The 16,361-nt window shown below is 39.0% G+C and overlaps 1 protein-coding gene across 5 annotated transcripts; it reads left to right on the top strand.

Annotated features, from left to right (window-relative positions):
* Positions 1–1,776: 1,776 nt before the first annotated feature.
* LOC308570490 (butyrophilin-like protein 9) lies at positions 1,777–15,021 on the top strand. Of its 5 annotated transcripts, none has more exons than XM_081165387.1 (13): positions 1,777–2,464; positions 4,146–4,245; positions 4,572–4,643; positions 5,625–5,900; positions 6,414–6,512; positions 8,270–8,296; positions 8,699–8,725; positions 9,531–9,557; positions 9,916–9,942; positions 10,811–10,837; positions 11,484–11,504; positions 11,603–11,629; positions 13,229–15,021. In XM_081165387.1, the coding sequence occupies exons 2-13, from the start codon at positions 4,224–4,226 to the stop codon at positions 13,765–13,767; spliced, it is 1,191 nt and encodes a 396-aa protein (XP_081021513.1). In that variant the 5' UTR covers positions 1,777–2,464; positions 4,146–4,223; the 3' UTR covers positions 13,768–15,021. The 5 variants fall into 5 exon arrangements, with proteins under 5 accessions (XP_081021513.1, XP_081021514.1, XP_081021510.1 ...); XM_081165384.1 differs by having other exon boundaries at positions 1,780–2,464; positions 4,146–4,248; XM_081165385.1 differs by lacking the exon at positions 1,777–2,464 and adding an exon at positions 2,501–2,576 and having other exon boundaries at positions 4,146–4,248.
* Positions 15,022–16,361: the final 1,340 nt, after the last annotated feature.

Below are 16,361 nucleotides of genomic sequence, written 5' to 3' on the forward strand. Positions count from 1 at the left end.
ATCACGCCCCTGGTAGACTGAGTCCAGGTGGGCTCTCAATCAGTCAGAAGGGGGTGGGGTGGGATATGTTTCTCTCTGCCAGCCAAAGATAGGAAAAGGCTGGGTCCCTCCAGTGTTGGTTAATTTGGGTTTGGTTAAAGGAAGATAGGTATAAAAAGGAAATTTTTATAGATGCCTAGATCCAGTTTAGGGCAAATCCTTGTTGGCAAGAGAACTGCAACAGAGATTTAAAATCACAAAATATGCAGCAAAGTATGGAAATATAGGCTGTTAAACCTTTAAAATACTCCTTTCTAAGTTGCCTCCAAAGTTCCCCGCTTCCCTTAACATAGAAAGAGACCACATGTTTGGTAAGTCAAAAATGACTTACTTACAAACTTTATAAAGGTCAGAGTCATGTGTCATGGTCATTTATTATTATTTTTTTTAAAGCCTCTCATGGAGGTTTTCCACCTTCTCCTGTCCAGCATAGATTCCCCTTTCTATTTAATCCATGATGGATTTGATAATGTATAATTGAAATTCTGCTGCCAATTTTTTTTTATTTGACAAACAACATTAAAATTAAATAACATCACACCCTAATATACTACTGAACACAACTATATATTATCTGCATCACCAATCACTAATTTTATCAATAACTAATTTACAGAAGAGAAAGAAGAAAAGAAGAAAAAATAGAAAAGAGAAAATAAAAATGACTTCCGATTAAACCCATTGTACTGTCACTTATTTTGGTTATTTTACACACAGCATCATACTATTATTTTGTCTTCCTAATTCTTATCCAAAGTATTTGATTATTTGTCACCTTCATCTTACAAGAATCAATCAAGGTCTGCCAGGAGATTTTTATTGTTACAACAATTTTTCAAGTAATCTTTAAATATTTTCTATTCATTGTGTATCTTCCATGTCAGATATCCTCTGACTCTCCCTGTCATCATGGCCAACTGTAAATATTCTATCATTTGGACCTGCCATTCAGTTACTGTAGGAATCTTTTCACTTTTCCATTTCCTTGCCACCAGAATCTTGGCTGCGGTTGTTGTGTACATGAAGAGTGGTCTACCATTATTTTTTATTTCTGATGACATTATCCCTAAAAGGAAGGCCTCTGGGTTTTTTGAGAATGAGAACCTGTGTAGTTTTTTTAATTCATTATAAATGGAATCCCAGAATTCTCTAATTACCGTGCATTCCCACCACATATGCATATAAGAACCTGTACATTTTTTACACCTCCAGTGAAGTTCTGAACTGCTTTTATACATTTTAGCCAATTTGGCTAGGGTAAGGTGCCATCTATATTGCATTTTCATGATGTTTTCTCTGAGATTATAGCACGCCGTAAACTTAGTATCTTTCTTCCATAGTTTCTTCAACTGGTCCATGTAAATATTGTAGCCAAGGTCCTGGGCCCACCTTACTATTACCCCTTTCACTTCTTCCTCTTTTACCTCCCACTGGAGAAGAATATTGTACATACTTAATTATATTAATTCTTTTTCAAATTTAGATGTTGCATTCTCGAATACTTTCTTTCTAACCATACTTAATCTCTCATTTATTTGAAAATATGGTAACCAGTCCATCAGCTACATCCTTATTTATTAAAAAATAATGAGTTTATTATTGTTTTCTTCTAACAGCATTCTATATGTGGCCCATTCTGCTTTCATGTTTTTCTTTTTTACAGTCAGGGCTTCTGTCGGTGAGGTCCACAAGGGGATTTTGGGTTCTAATAGATCTTTATATTTGAACCATATTTTATAAAGTGATTTTCTTACTATATGGTTCAAAAAACCCTTGTGAGCCTTCACCTTCTCATACACCAAATATGCGTGCCAACCAAAGCGGTTATCAAAACCCTCTAAGTCCAGGACATCTGCATCTTTTAGAGTAACCCAGTCCTGAATCCAAACTAACCCGGCAGCCGCATGATATAATTCAAAATCAGGAAGGGTGAACCCTCCTCTCTCCCTCTGCTGCCAAAATTTCTTGATAAAACCATCTGGTTGTGTGAAGATCCTGAAATCCTGATAGCTCCTGAGAGTGACGCGTGAAGGCGTTGGCACCTTGAAACTTTGTGTAAACCAAGTTATTTGTAAGCATTACAATATTCATCAGGGCTAACATTATCAACACTAACTTTTAGTTGTTGTTTCTGGCACAAGTTTCTCTCTTTGCTCTTCAATGTTCCAAAAGGTGCCAGTTGCATTTCCTGGCGTGGAACTGACTGTTGAAGCTGCAAGAGGTAGTCCTTTGTTGATTGTTTTTGGATAACAAAACCATTCTGAGCTCAGAAAAAATGCACCTCTGTTACTCCCCTTTTCCTTTCAGGTGTGTGTTTGTGTTTCAGAGAGCAAAGGTCAGGAACTGAAAACCACAAAACAAACTGAAAGTGCCAGCAGTGTCAAAGCCACCCTTTCTTGGAAAAGGAGTGGTTGTGGGAAATCAGGTTTGTTTCTGTCCTGATGGATTAAAAGTGAAAGCCTCTTTTCTTATAAGGCGCACAATTCCAGGAAATCGGCTCTTGTGGAGACATGCTGAATAAATTCCTCTCTTGATATGTGAGCAACAGTTTTCTATCTAAGCCAAGAGTTTGTGGGCATGAAGGGACAGAATAAGACCACGTGTCCTTTTTCATTGATGCTATCTAAATTTCTGTTTTAGCACTTTGACCGCAAACTGAGGAAACTGCTGTGCAAATGACTTATTAGTGGTTTGTGTGTGAGTGTGTGCGTGTGAGAGAGAGACAGAGAGACAGAGAGAGAGAGACAGAGAAAGGACGCACATAGAGTGAGAGATGGGGGGAACAAATTGTTAATTTGCTTTTATTGTATTTTTACTGCCGGGGAGGCAGATTATCTGCCTCAGGTGCCAGATGTATAAGCAATGAAACAATGAACGCCAAGCACTCTTAATGGGCAATTCAACCTCATTTTCATGTGGATACCTATTTGGGCATCTAGAAGGCCTTTATTAACTAAAAAGCATTCTTGAGGGCTTCCCTGGCAGAACAGCTAATTGAACGTAACCATTTCCTTGGACTTATCCCACTGCTGCATCAAACCTCGAGACAGAAATATCATGGTGTGGGAGCCTAAGGTAACAAAACAGCTAGAATGCAAATACAAATAGTTTTAATGTGTTTTAAGTGAGGTCTAGTATATGTCATGTTTCCCCTGCCTTTGCACTCTATTCCACAAAACCGGCAGGTGGGAGGAAGTTTCCTTTTTATGATCAGTTGGAGAGAATTTTGCCTCCTAGGTTTTCCTTAAACTGCAAATGGGCTTGAACAGGGATAGGGAAGATGTGGCCCAACAGGGATGGGGAAGAGGGTGTTGTACTACAACTCCCATCTTCTCCAACCATTCACCATGCTGGCTCAAGCTGATGGAAGCCATCAATATCTGGAAGGCCACAGATTCCCCATCCCTGGGCAAGCTGCTTAATATCTTGAATCTGAAAGATTGGCTGGTAGGGGTGGGCTTTCTTTGGTAGCCACCTTCCTTTTGAAGGTGGTTTGGGCACAGCCTGTCCTTATTCTCCATCCAAGGACCACCTACACCTAAATGTAAGAACTCCTTATGAAGAGTTTGTATGAATTCTTAGACTTTAAGAAAATCAAGGCTGGATCTAGACACATCAAAAAACATTTCAGGAAAACGCGTTGTAAAGCTCACAATGCAAAATCACATTGCCGAAGGATCGAACTCTACAGCACTATCCAGTGTCACAGTGTTATAACACATTTAGAACACTGTATTTTGACTAATGTAGCTGAGTCCCAAGTCACGTCTACTTAGAATCTCCTCTCCTGTTTCAGATCTGAAATCAGAAACGAGGAACTTTTGGCCATCCAGACATTATCAGATACCAACTGCAACCAGACCTTGCAGGCATGGCCATGGTCAGCACTGATTGTAATTGTAGTCAGCAAAAACTGGAGGCCCACAGCTTAGCTAACCCTGTCTTAAAATTGTGCTGGAGTCACAACAGCACTGTAGCCTAGCTTTTTGTTTAAGTGGTCTGATCATCCCAGTCTCATTGCTGAATGCTTAGCGAGGGAGTTTTTCACCTACATATCAGCGCACAACTCATGCAATTCCCCTTCCCTTTCGCTGCTTCCCTTTCAGTGTATGATTAATCATTAACTGGAAAAATCTACAGCAAGAACAACAGCATATCACTTTTCATGCACTGGAAGCCGCATCATGAATATTATTCTACTTTTAGGTGGTAAGATTTTTTTATATCTCTCCAAAAGAAACCACAGCAAAATTACCCACAGAAAACCTCAAATATTGTGGGGATAAGTGGTGAAGGAAAATTGGAGAACTATAATCAAAAGGAGACTAAAGTTTAACTCACCTGGGAATAAGTCTCTTTCAATTCAATATGGCTTTCTTCTGAATGGAAATGTACAGGATCACAGCCTTAATAACTTGGTGACAGAACAGAACTCCCCTTGAATTCCACTCTCATTCCCTTTCCATGTGGGTTTTGCCTATACATTTTTTAATTATCCAAACTGATGTTCAAATGCTTCTTTGCTTTCATAGCTGTTCTCACCAACTCCAGGAACAGTGCCATTCACTTGCTGCCATTCCTGATTATGAGTTATTCAGCAACTGGTAAGTATTCTGAGTGGTGTGTTTTTAAAGAAAAGTAATTGCCTTGGCCAGTTCCCTGCTCTGTTTTTACTAGAAATGTCAGCTTTAATCAATTTAATTTGCAGTCACCAACTAAAGATTTAATTGGAAGGACTTTTATTTTTATTGGTAAAGAATACATTAAAGATGACCCTTCAATTTAACAATGAATCTAAAAGTGATACAAAGCTCCTTCAGTGTCTCAAGAAGACAACTAATTTGAGTTTCTGGTCATACGGTTAATCTGGTAAATAGTCAATTAATGCGTTGGAATTATAGAACTGTAAAGGACCTTGATGATCATCTAGTGCAAACCCCTGATTATCAATAAACGTGTTTTGCATTCAGTCTTGTCCACCTTTTCCTGTCTATGCGGTTTTGAACATGCATAGAAGTGATTGCCCTTTCCAGTAACTGCTGTTTCAATATCTGTTTCAATATCCATCAGACTGATCTTATAATTCTGTCCCCAAGCAAGCCTACCTTTTAAGAGCGCGGAAAGCCACAGTTACCAGAAAACGTGATCATTTCTGAGCACACTCAAAGCAATTCTTTTAATTGGGAATGACTAGAGAATGTTTTGCACATTCTTTGAAATAGAGTGGGTTTGAAATTGACAAGCGTTACCTCAGAGCCCAATGTTTTTTCCTGCTATGCAGTTCACATAGTGGATAACATCATGTTCTTCATATTAGAACTTTTTGATCTTTTCAAACCCAGTGACCACTATTAATTCTACCCTAAAACATAGGACTCACTTGTGATTTTCTACAACATGTTTGCTTCTCCAATTTATTTTATAAAAACTAAGTGGTGGTAGGATTGGGTTGGCATGCAAGTTTCAAGACCGCTAGTTGAATATCATTGCTTTATGTAACCCAGATTACAGAAATAAATACAAATTTTGCCCAAATATTTATTGGTGTTTATGCTTCACACTGAACTATCTTCCTATCTCTTTAGGTAACAGTACGAGCCCTTTGATTGTTCTTGACCAATATGAGGGTAGTGGGATCAGACTTGTCTGCAAATCTGAGAATGTGAGATCTCCTGAGCTTCTGCAGCTGTCATGGATGGATGGCAAAGGACAGGAACTTTCTGCTACTCCAACCACTCTGGGCAAAAGCAGCATTGAAAATTCTGTTCTTCTAGAATGGGGTTCTGGGAGTGCTGTCACCTGCAGAATCACCAGTAAATCTTCAAATACACCAATAGGATCAACATCCCTTGTAATTGCAGGTGAATGAGAAACGGTGCTGTATAGAAACTGGTGATGAATGTGTAGAATGAACACAATGTTAACAATGAATATTCACAGTGCTCCCTAACAATAGTATGAACCTTTGAGGGAACATTATTAAGTGAAATAAGTTGCCTATGCATATTGAGGATTAGGAGCAAAGAAACAATAAATCCAGTCTTCTGAGTAGGATTTACTTTAATGTTGCTTTCCTACATGGTCCATGGGACTAGGAAAAATTAATCCTAAAAAGATTTGAAATATAACATGAAACGTGAATTGTTGCTCAACTCGCATTATGGTTCCACATTGATCTGAACTAAAGAATTCCGTCAATGGATGCAGAATTTGCCAGGTGTCTTTTCTGCTATCTGTAGATATTTATATTTATTTATCATTATTATTTTGAAACTTGGTTTAATCTGTGCTTATTGTTTCCTATGGATGAATTAAAAAGAAAGAAAGAAAAAGCAGAGAAGATCTTCTAACTGTTGACTTTGTTCTATTCACAGATATCTTTTTCCCTTCCACCTCGCTCTGTATGGTTGGCTTCTTCGTCATTGCAGTACTTATCATCAATGTCATAATTTTCACCTATTTGAAACTAAACCGTAAGTTTTTCCATTGTTCCAGAACATGAACACGAAGACACACACACAGAGAGAGAGACACACACATTAAATGGGTGTGGGATATCTTTATCATCATGTTTCTGGATTTGGAGAGAGAGAGAGAGATGGATTGGATGTGCATTAGGGTATATAAATAACCACAAGCAGAACAAGAAAATTCAGAATATGAAGTTAATCTAAAACTAGGTTTACACCCACTTCCATACTTTCTATACGGGCTGGTTCACATGTCAGGTGTACAACAAAAATTTTACTATTATTGTTGTAGTAGTTATTATTACAATTGTATCCCATCTCTATTCCAAGAAGCTTATAGTGGCATACATGAATGAATCTTTATTTGTGTCAACCATAGGCCATAACAATAAAAAAAATGATATACAAAGAATAAAAATAAAAAGTCAATTATATAAAATACATTTTAGGGTTTTGAATCAATAGTCCAATAGTGGATCTTATTCTAACTGCCCCAGCTAAGAACCTTGCAGCCTTTGCTGTCACCTGCTCATCTTGATCAGGTGCCAAGAGAAAGGACACTGTGGCAGTGGCTGGGCAACCCGGAATGGACAATAAAAGTGGGGTGATAACCTCATTCCTCAAGTCTTTATAAATAGTGCAGGCCAGAAGGGCATGTGCCAATGATTATGGATGTGCCACCGCATACATACCACCCAGTGAGCTTCATGGGTGAGTCAGGATTTGAACTCTTGTCTCTGGAGACCTAATCTGACACCACCATACCCAGGGCCGCTGTGCCCATGAGGCAATGTAAGATGGCCACCTCAAGCAGCAGGAGCCACAGCAGTGGTGGAGCTGGCCTCCAATGAAGGCATTGCCCACTGCTGCCGCCGCATTGCTAGCAGCCTGGTGGTGGTGCTGGAGGAAAAGCAAGTAAAGACTTTGAGTGAAAAGGCAAACAGGAAGGAAGCGTTTGGGCTTTGCAGCTGTGCAGCAGCAGCCTGGAGACTTTGGAGAGGGCAGCCCTCCAGCCCCCTCTCCCCATAACCCACTTCATCACAGCACTTCAGACCTAAACTCAGGCAGGCCACCATAATGCTGGTGTACTTACAGGTGGTGGCAGTGAGCGGCCACAACACTGAGATGTGGTATGGTACATTTTGCCTCAGGCAAATCCTCTTGGCCCAGACCATTCCATACTGGCTCTGTCATAGAAGTGTGTACCTAAAACCTCAAGAATGGCATGTAAGGTTAAAAAAAAAAGTAAAGGACCCCTGGACGGTTAAGTCCAGTCAAAGGCAACTATGGGGTTGTGGCCCTTATGTTGCTTTTCAGGCTGAGGGAGCCAGCCTTTGTCCACAGGCAGATTTCAGGGTCATGTGGCCATAATGACTAAATCGTTTCAGGTGCAACGGAACACTGAGACGGAAACCAGAGTACACAGAAATGCCTTTTACCTTCCCGCTACAGTGGTACCTATTTATCTACTTGCATTGGCATGCTTTTGAACTGCTAGGTTGGCAAGAGCTGGGACAGAGGAACGCCAGCTCACCCTGTTGTGGGGATTCGAATTCTGATGAGCAAGCCCAAGAGGCTCAGTGGTTTAGACCATCACATCATAGAGCCAGGGTTGTCTATGGTCTCCTGTTAAGCATGCACCTGCTCAGAACCAAACATTTATTGTTACATAATGCTGAGAGTGGTTTCCCCCACAAACAAAGAACATGTGTATAAAAATAGAAAGTATATTAAAAATCTTGTTCTTTATTTTATTTCAGACGATCATTGGAAGATTGCTTTTTCAGGTAATCACTGTATAACTTTATGGAATGATTAATGGGATTGCGTTAACAGGGGGAATAAGGGGCTGAGCAAAGTCTGCTGGGTGGGGCAGAGTAAAGCCATTCAAGTCCTAACTAGGGCTGAAAGTTTATACATTGTTTATTTTAAGGTTTGAAGTAATAATAGTTTTATTATTTATTAACCACCCCCCCCCAAAAAAAGCTGGCTGGTTTTCCATACATTACATAACAGAGCATAGATATTAGTGTTTTTATTGCACACTCACCCGATAATTATATATTCTGTGATATGGATTTTAAATGTTTCATAAGTTGATCATCATTTTAAGATTTTGTAAGTGAAACGTTTTGTAAAGTGCACTGAACAAATGTTAATAATACTAATATATCCCTCCCCATGTGCAGAAAATGAAGCGTTAGCATTAGAGGAAGGTAAGCATGGATTTTCTACTTGTCCTTATTAAAATTGCATATGAATTACCCTGAATATGTTTACTTCTATGACTGGCACCATTGGGCATCCCCTGGCACTGGAAACCCATGGCATTGCTCCTGCTCTTCCTCATTTGCCTGTCCCCTCTGGTCTGGGACAAGAGTGTGGGGCTGGAGCTACACCCTCCGCTTGACTTGTCCTCTGCATCTGGGGCCACCACTGTTTATGGCATAGTCCTCTTGGCTAGTTTCCAACTGTGAGCTTTAGCATATTGTGCAGGGGAAGAATATAAGAGTACAGGCCAGTAGATAATATCTATGAACTGAAAGAGAAATGTTTACCTCCCGTTCAAAATGAAGCGTGCACACTTCCTGTGTATGTGTTTTGGATATCTATCTAGTATCAGTTGCTGGTTTTCTGGAATATAAAACCCAAACCAGAACTGGAAGATAAGATACTCCAGTGGGTCAGATCTTTAATTCCCCACTCCCCAAAGGCCAACTTTTGTAGTTGGATGTTACCACTGCTGCCCAACAGAATCCCCTTCTCCTTCGATATATTGCATGATCCGATAAATGCTAGTGGCTTTAAAGGTCTTGCTGATTTGAATGTGAAAGTTACATCTGAAATATGGCTTTAAAATCTGATTAAGGATATGCTTTTAGTTTATAGCTTTGAAAAGCCCACTAAAAACATAATGAAATTCAGAGTACAGCTCTCTTCCAAATCACAGTGCATTCATGTGCGTTCCCCCTCATTATCCACAGATGACAATAATATTTCTCTTCTCTCTCTCTCTTTAAGAAAAAGCAAAGCTTCAATGGGAACTAGGTAAGAGTCCCATTCAGTTTCTGCCTGTCATAATGGTACAATACATTGGGGTCATTCATTGTAGATTTCACACAGATATCATTCTGTGTTTATGTTCCCAGACACAGTTAGAAATGAAGTTTGCACAACTGCTATGGAGATCCATGTGCCACACTTAAAATTTCACTGTCAATATATTATCATCACCATCATCATTATTATATTTGTTTATATCCTGCCTCTTTCCCTAACAGGGACTTGTGGCAGCTTACAGATAAAACAGAAACATCAACTTGTACATTTCACTTGTTACACATTTTTAACAATTTAATAATACTTTGCTCATCATGCGACTAATTATCACTCTTTTATTATTCAGAGAAAGTAAAAGAAGAAACAGGAAAAGGTAATTCCATAGCACTAGCAGGGATGTCAACTAGTCAAATTCTTAATAATAATACCTGTAATAATAATAATTTATCTGTACCCCACCCATCTGACAGGGTTGCTGCAGCCACTCTTCCTTTTACAGCCTGATTCTCTCTCCAGCTGCAGCTGTCATAACTTGAACCTGGCAGCTAGGCAGATGAAGCCCACTGACATTTAATCATAAAATAGAGATTGTATTGAATGGTCTAGTAGATACTAAATATGAAGAGGAAATTCATTGCTGCACCTTCTAGCCAAGGAAATACAGTGGTATCTCTGGATGCGAACGGGATCCGTTCCAGAGCCCTGTTCGCATCCTGAGCAGAACGCAACCCACGTCTGTGTATGCGCAGGTCGCGATTCACCACTTCTGCACATGATGTCATTTTGAACATCTACGCATGCGCAAGCAGCAAAACCCAGAAGTAACCCGTTCTGTTACTTCCGGGTCACCGTGGAACACAGCCTGAAAATGCTCAGCCTGAAGCTACTTTAACCCGAGGTATGACTGTACTACTTTAGAAGTTGGTGTATTTATAATAATTTTTAAACTGCTTAATATTTAAAAAATCTCTAAGGTCCTAGTCCTCAGAATGTAGTGCAAAATGTTTTGATATCCGCAAATCAAATCTGATCTAATAACAGTATATATAATTAGATAATGATACCTGCCTTAAATTTTAGGATGGATGGATAGATAGTTCTGATTGTTTCTGGGTACTGTATAGAAAAACTAAACTAAAAAAAAACTAAGCTAATCTTAAACATTCTAAAAGGCAAATTGAAAAGCCCTACCTTGCTTGTATTCATAAAATATTGATCCTTTTCATTTTGTTCATTTGCAGAATTCAGGGAAGTGCAAGAAAAATTCGGTAAGGATGATTTTCAGTAATATTCAGTAACATGTGACTGAGTGGATGGACAGTGCAACACTCACATAGGTTTTGTGTTCACCCAGAAGCTGTTTTCACACATGAGGCTTAAATTGTCTTTGTTTCCTATTCCCCCCCACTGCACTCACAAATCATAGAATGCACCTGCCAGGGCAAACAACTAGTAGTGTCACTGACAAGAAAAGTGGGTATCTTGTTAAGGTACTTTTTGCCCTCAGATAGGCCCTGGAAGAAACATTATTTTCTCTGCCAAGTGAATCCAGGAAGCATATAGCTTGCTGCTTGACTAAGAGGTTATAAAGCATTCCAGAGTCAGGATGCAAGAGCCACCCTCAAAGTGTGCCCCCCTTTAATTTGCACTTTAGGTCTTTTTATTTATTGAAGTTATGCATTGATCTGAGGTCCACAGCTATACTTTAACTTATAAACTACACTTAAGACCTAAACTCAGGCTACATTCAGCTTCAGCTGAAGAAGAATTGAGCAAAAACCTTGCACTTCTTTATTTCTCCATGCTTAGTTCTAAAGCCATTCCATCTGATTGCTTGAAACACTCACATTATCTATGTTTTGTCAGAAGACATTTGTGAAACAGTTGCTGATTGAATATTATCTTCATTTACAGCAAAAGCCGAGCATGAACTAGGTAAGTTGGATCAAAACATGTTTTGATTCTTACATTCTTTAAATGTAAACTGTTGCACCATTGCAAATCTCACGATTACCTCTTGTTTTACATTGCAGAATTCAGGAGGGCATTGTCCTGTGCAGGTATGCTCATTTGTGAATATAGAACACCTTTAGCAGTTGTCAGTCTATATTCTCAAGGCCAAATGAGAGAATATAGTATATTAAAGGCTTCCTTGAATTTAGTGTGCCCATTTTAAAAAATACAAATAGTGGTGTTGGTAATGATAATTATGAGTATCTCAGAAGACTAATAAATTATTGCAGGCGGGTGGGGAGTTTAACTCTCTTCCCTTGATCTTGATTCCTGACAAAAATCACACCCCCAAAGCTGCTATCTGCATATTCGTTGCTGTGAATGTTGGCACCAACGAGACCCTTCTTCCCAATGCAAGCAGCATCAATGGAGGAGCAATCTTCATCTGTACCACAGCAAAATCAAAAAGGGTTAAACTTCCCTTATTCATCTGCTGTGATTCTGATAACTATAAACTCCCCACAACAATTGCAATCTATTGCAACAACTATTTTGGTCTTCACTCCAATCTAGAACTACATAAGAATCCCTTTATACAGTGCTTTTTTTCTTTAAAAATGTTTAGGGGTACTCTCATTTTGACTCAAGAAAATCACAATTGGGAAAAATAAATACAGTGAAAAGTACAAAAGTACAAAGATTAACAAAATGTTTAGGGGTATGTGTCCCCCCCCCCCCAGAAAAAGCACTTTCTTTATACTGTATATATAATTTTTATTAAATTTTCTGTTTTACAATTTAGAATACTCATTTAAGCATCCTTAAAATATCAATGACTTCCCTACTTCTCTTTCCATAGTTCATTTCACATATCATAAATCCCTGCATATTTTACATAAACTAAACCATTCAGTATTCCATTATTACATCCATCAAAACTTATTTACACTGTTGAATTTATTTTAATGTTGTCAACGTTTTCAAGTGTACACTAGAACTAAATAAGAATTCCATTTACATCAGTTGAGGGGGCAATGTGCCAAGTTAGAAAGTCCTTGTATTTAGGGACATTCCAGATGTCCTTTCCCCATATAGCGAATAGCTAGATTAGAGCATTGATTTCAAAAGCTGATGCTGGGTTCAACATTATCATTTTAAAAGTATGTTTCTGTCTATATTACACTGAAGTCAACAACCATAATCCTTGGTTGAAATATATATATTAAAAAAATGTTCAGCGCAGAACAGTTCAAAGTAAAAGCATTTTTTATGTTAGAAATATTTTTCCCCTCACAATCTTCATTCCAGTCTAGAAGTCATAAACACAGTGCTTTTTTTCTATTAAAAATATGTTTAGGGGTACTCTCATTTTCCTACTCATATTGAAATATTGCCCCTCAATGAGGCCAAACTTAGATTCACAAAATGTTTAGGGGTATGCGTACCCCTGCGTACCCCCCAGAAAAAATCACTGCATAAACACAAGATGGAGAGTGCATTAAATTAGACTCTATATGGTCATAATACCCAACGATGTGGTGGAATGTAATTGGACAGTGGTTTATGAGGTGGGTCAGAGATAGTTCACCATACCACTGCAAGGGGTCACAAGCAATAACCTCACACAAAAAAAGATCCCTGTGTTTAATATGGATAGTAACAATCTTCTTTTGTAAATGGCATTATTGTTTCTTCCTGCTCTCTAGTCGATGTCACTCTGGATCCGAAATGCACACATGCCAAACTCATCATCAAAGAGAAGAATAAAGTCAAATATAACCATTCTCTCTTAGAACAACTGAAAGATCCCAAAGGACCTCTGATTGCAGTGGCAAATGAGGGGTATAGTGAGGGGGAGATGTACTGGGAGGTGGAGGTTGGACACAAATGTGAGTGGGAGCTGGGAGTAATTACTATAACTGCAAGAAAAAGGCTAGAAGAGGAGAAGCTGGAAAAGCCACTGGAGGAGGGATATATTGGTATACGATGGTTCCAGGGTAAGTTTCATTGCACTGGAGGAAATAGCCTAACTGATGGCCAGAATGAAGAATGTGAAGTTGTAGGTGTTTTTCTGGACGTGAATGAGAAAGTGCTGTCTTTTTATAATGTCCAGAAGATGTGCCCTATTCGGTCAATCCCTTATGAATTCTCTGAGAAAATGTATCCATTCTTCAATCCTGGGAGTGATGATAGGTTCTTGGAAGTCCGATCAGTAAGCATCCCTAAATGTTTAATATCCCTGTGAAAGAAAGTACTTCCCATGTTTTCTACATGTCACCTGCTCCTTTAATTTTGATTTTTTTTTTTTTTACACCTAATGACTCGCAGTTAATGTAAATGCTCGTAAGTTTTGAACTGAGGTGTTCTCCCTGTGTTGCAAATCATCATTGTTAGATGTTGCTTCCATCAGATGATAATCATATATTATTGAACCAGCCTAAAGTGATTGATGGTGGGAGCGTTATCCTGGAAACAGAAACCAAAGGGCAGGTATCTGTTGCGGGTGTTACTAGATCTGGATCAGAAGAAGACAGGTTCATTCTAGAAGTAGAAAAAATGAGACATCCTTCATGCTCTTTCAGCTACAGAAAGAATCACAGACATTTGGACTAGCTTTTTTTGTATTGATTTTGACCCTGGAGAGCACATGCTACAAGTTACTAATGTGTCTTGTCTCTTCAGATATGCAACAGGTTTGGGTTGTTGTTTTTTCCAGATTGTTGGATTTTGTTTTGTTTTGCAGAATATGCAAAACATCCCACAGCCTCAAAAGCACAAGATAAACTATAAATTATAGATTGGTCAGCAATTCTGTATATATCAATAACTGGAGAAGTAGTATGGAATCTACTGTTGATAGCAATCATTAAAATAAAATATTTTGTATATTGTTATTTTTTAAAAATATATATATAATATGGATATGTGATTTTTCTTGGTATATTAATAATAGAAAAATAAATAAATTTGAAAGAAGATTTATGAAATATGAAATTATCACAGACTGTAATCATCAGTCTCATGGTCTTCAACTGTAAACAGCAGAGAAGGGCTACTTGTTTCACTTATGTCACTACTTTTTTCAACACAATATATGTACTAATATATTGGTTATATCTTTGTACCTTTCTCATCAGGTGTTGGAATTTTTATACAGTCAGTTACATAAGCAAAAATGAGACAATTGTCAGTGGGTTTAGAATCTGGAACTTATAAACTGCAGACATATGGTGTAACTTCTGGGATGGGCAACAATATTCCTCCTTGAAGAAGCCATTTGATAGTTTATTCTTATCACAACATTTTTATTTAGATCAGTAATCCTATTACTGGAAATTAAAGAACAATGACTAGGGACAGAACTACTAATTACTAAAAAGAATTGAGACTTTCACCAAACATAACACCCCTGTGTCAACTCATTCTCACGCTCTAGAATGTATAGCACAACTTATCCTATATCCTGTTGCCATTAGCTCTCTCCATGAGTCACAGGAGTCACAGGGTGAGGAATTGGATCTACCCAGTGTACTTACCTTTCCAACACCACCAGTCAAGTTTGACAAAGATTGTGGGGCCACCTACATGTCTATCATCTGACATCTTGTGACAGTTTTTCCTTTGCATACATGAATTGGAATAAATTTGCAAGCAGAGATGGTTACTTATGACTTCAGAGGTAGGGTAGATAGATGTGGCTTGGCCACGTGGACTTGCAGGCCCAATGGGAAGTCCTAAGCTCGTTGTTCACCACTGTTGCCTTACTTTTATGTAGAGGACAAGTGTAGTGAAAGCTGCAAGGTCATACATTTAGCTCAACCCTAGGAAAAATAACAGAGGTTATAAATCATGCAGAGAGCCTACACACATAGAGAAACTTCTAAGTGCAAAAGATATGCACAATGTGGTGATGGGTGGGTGGGAATGAGGAACAGCACAACCTTTGAAGCCAAATATTAAGGCAGTCAATGTAACAGGGAAGGAACATTTGTTGTTGTTGTTGTTGACAACATGCCTTTTTCCCTAATGGAATTAAAGGTGGCTTGCAGATAAAACAAGAATCACTAAAAGCATAAAAAAACAATAATTAAAAACAATTAAACATTGATAGAATTAAAATGATACATGTCCATAAAATCTGTTTAAAACACGCAAATAATTTCCATAAAAACATCACGACACCAGCCCTTTCATTAAAAGCAGTCAGTTTCCCAAAGCCTGTTGGAACAAGAAGGTCTTCAGCTGCTGGCAGAAGGACAAGGAGAGAGCCAGTCTAGCTCCTCCAGGGAGGGAGTTCTTGAGTCTGGGAGCAACCAAGAAGGCCCTCTCCGGCATGCCAGTGAGAGTGACAGGACCAAGGGTGCCCACTTTTATAAAATATTGGAGGGAGAGATAAGTCCCACTCAGCATAATTGATCACAAGACACAGCATGCATACACCATTTGGATGGCAATGCCCCTCAACGGGGGGGGGGGGGAAGGCCCACTCAAATATTTTAGGGGGAATGAAGGGATTTTGACCTCTAGGAGTTGGCTCCTATAGACAGGACCATAGGAGCTGCACCCCATCTCAATCAGGAGCTGCCCCCTCTCTCTTGGCTCTCAGCTTCCTCCCTTGGGGCTCACCATTTCCCCCCACCCTGCACCATCCCGCTGACATCTCCACTGTGGTCACCACACCTGCCACCGCTTTGAAACCTACAGCAACTCGACTTTCCAGCCAACATACTTCCAGATGCCAGCGCTGCATTTCCGGAAGCCAGTACCTCGTTCTGAAGGAGAAAGACAAGTGGTTCTGTCTTTTGGTCCCATGGTCTGGTGTGAACCAACTGACTCATG

The sequence above is a fragment of the Podarcis bocagei genome (genome assembly GCF_964188305.1).
Source record: "Podarcis bocagei genome assembly, chromosome: 13".
In the NCBI taxonomy this organism is placed as follows: Eukaryota; Metazoa; Chordata; class Lepidosauria; order Squamata; family Lacertidae; genus Podarcis; species Podarcis bocagei.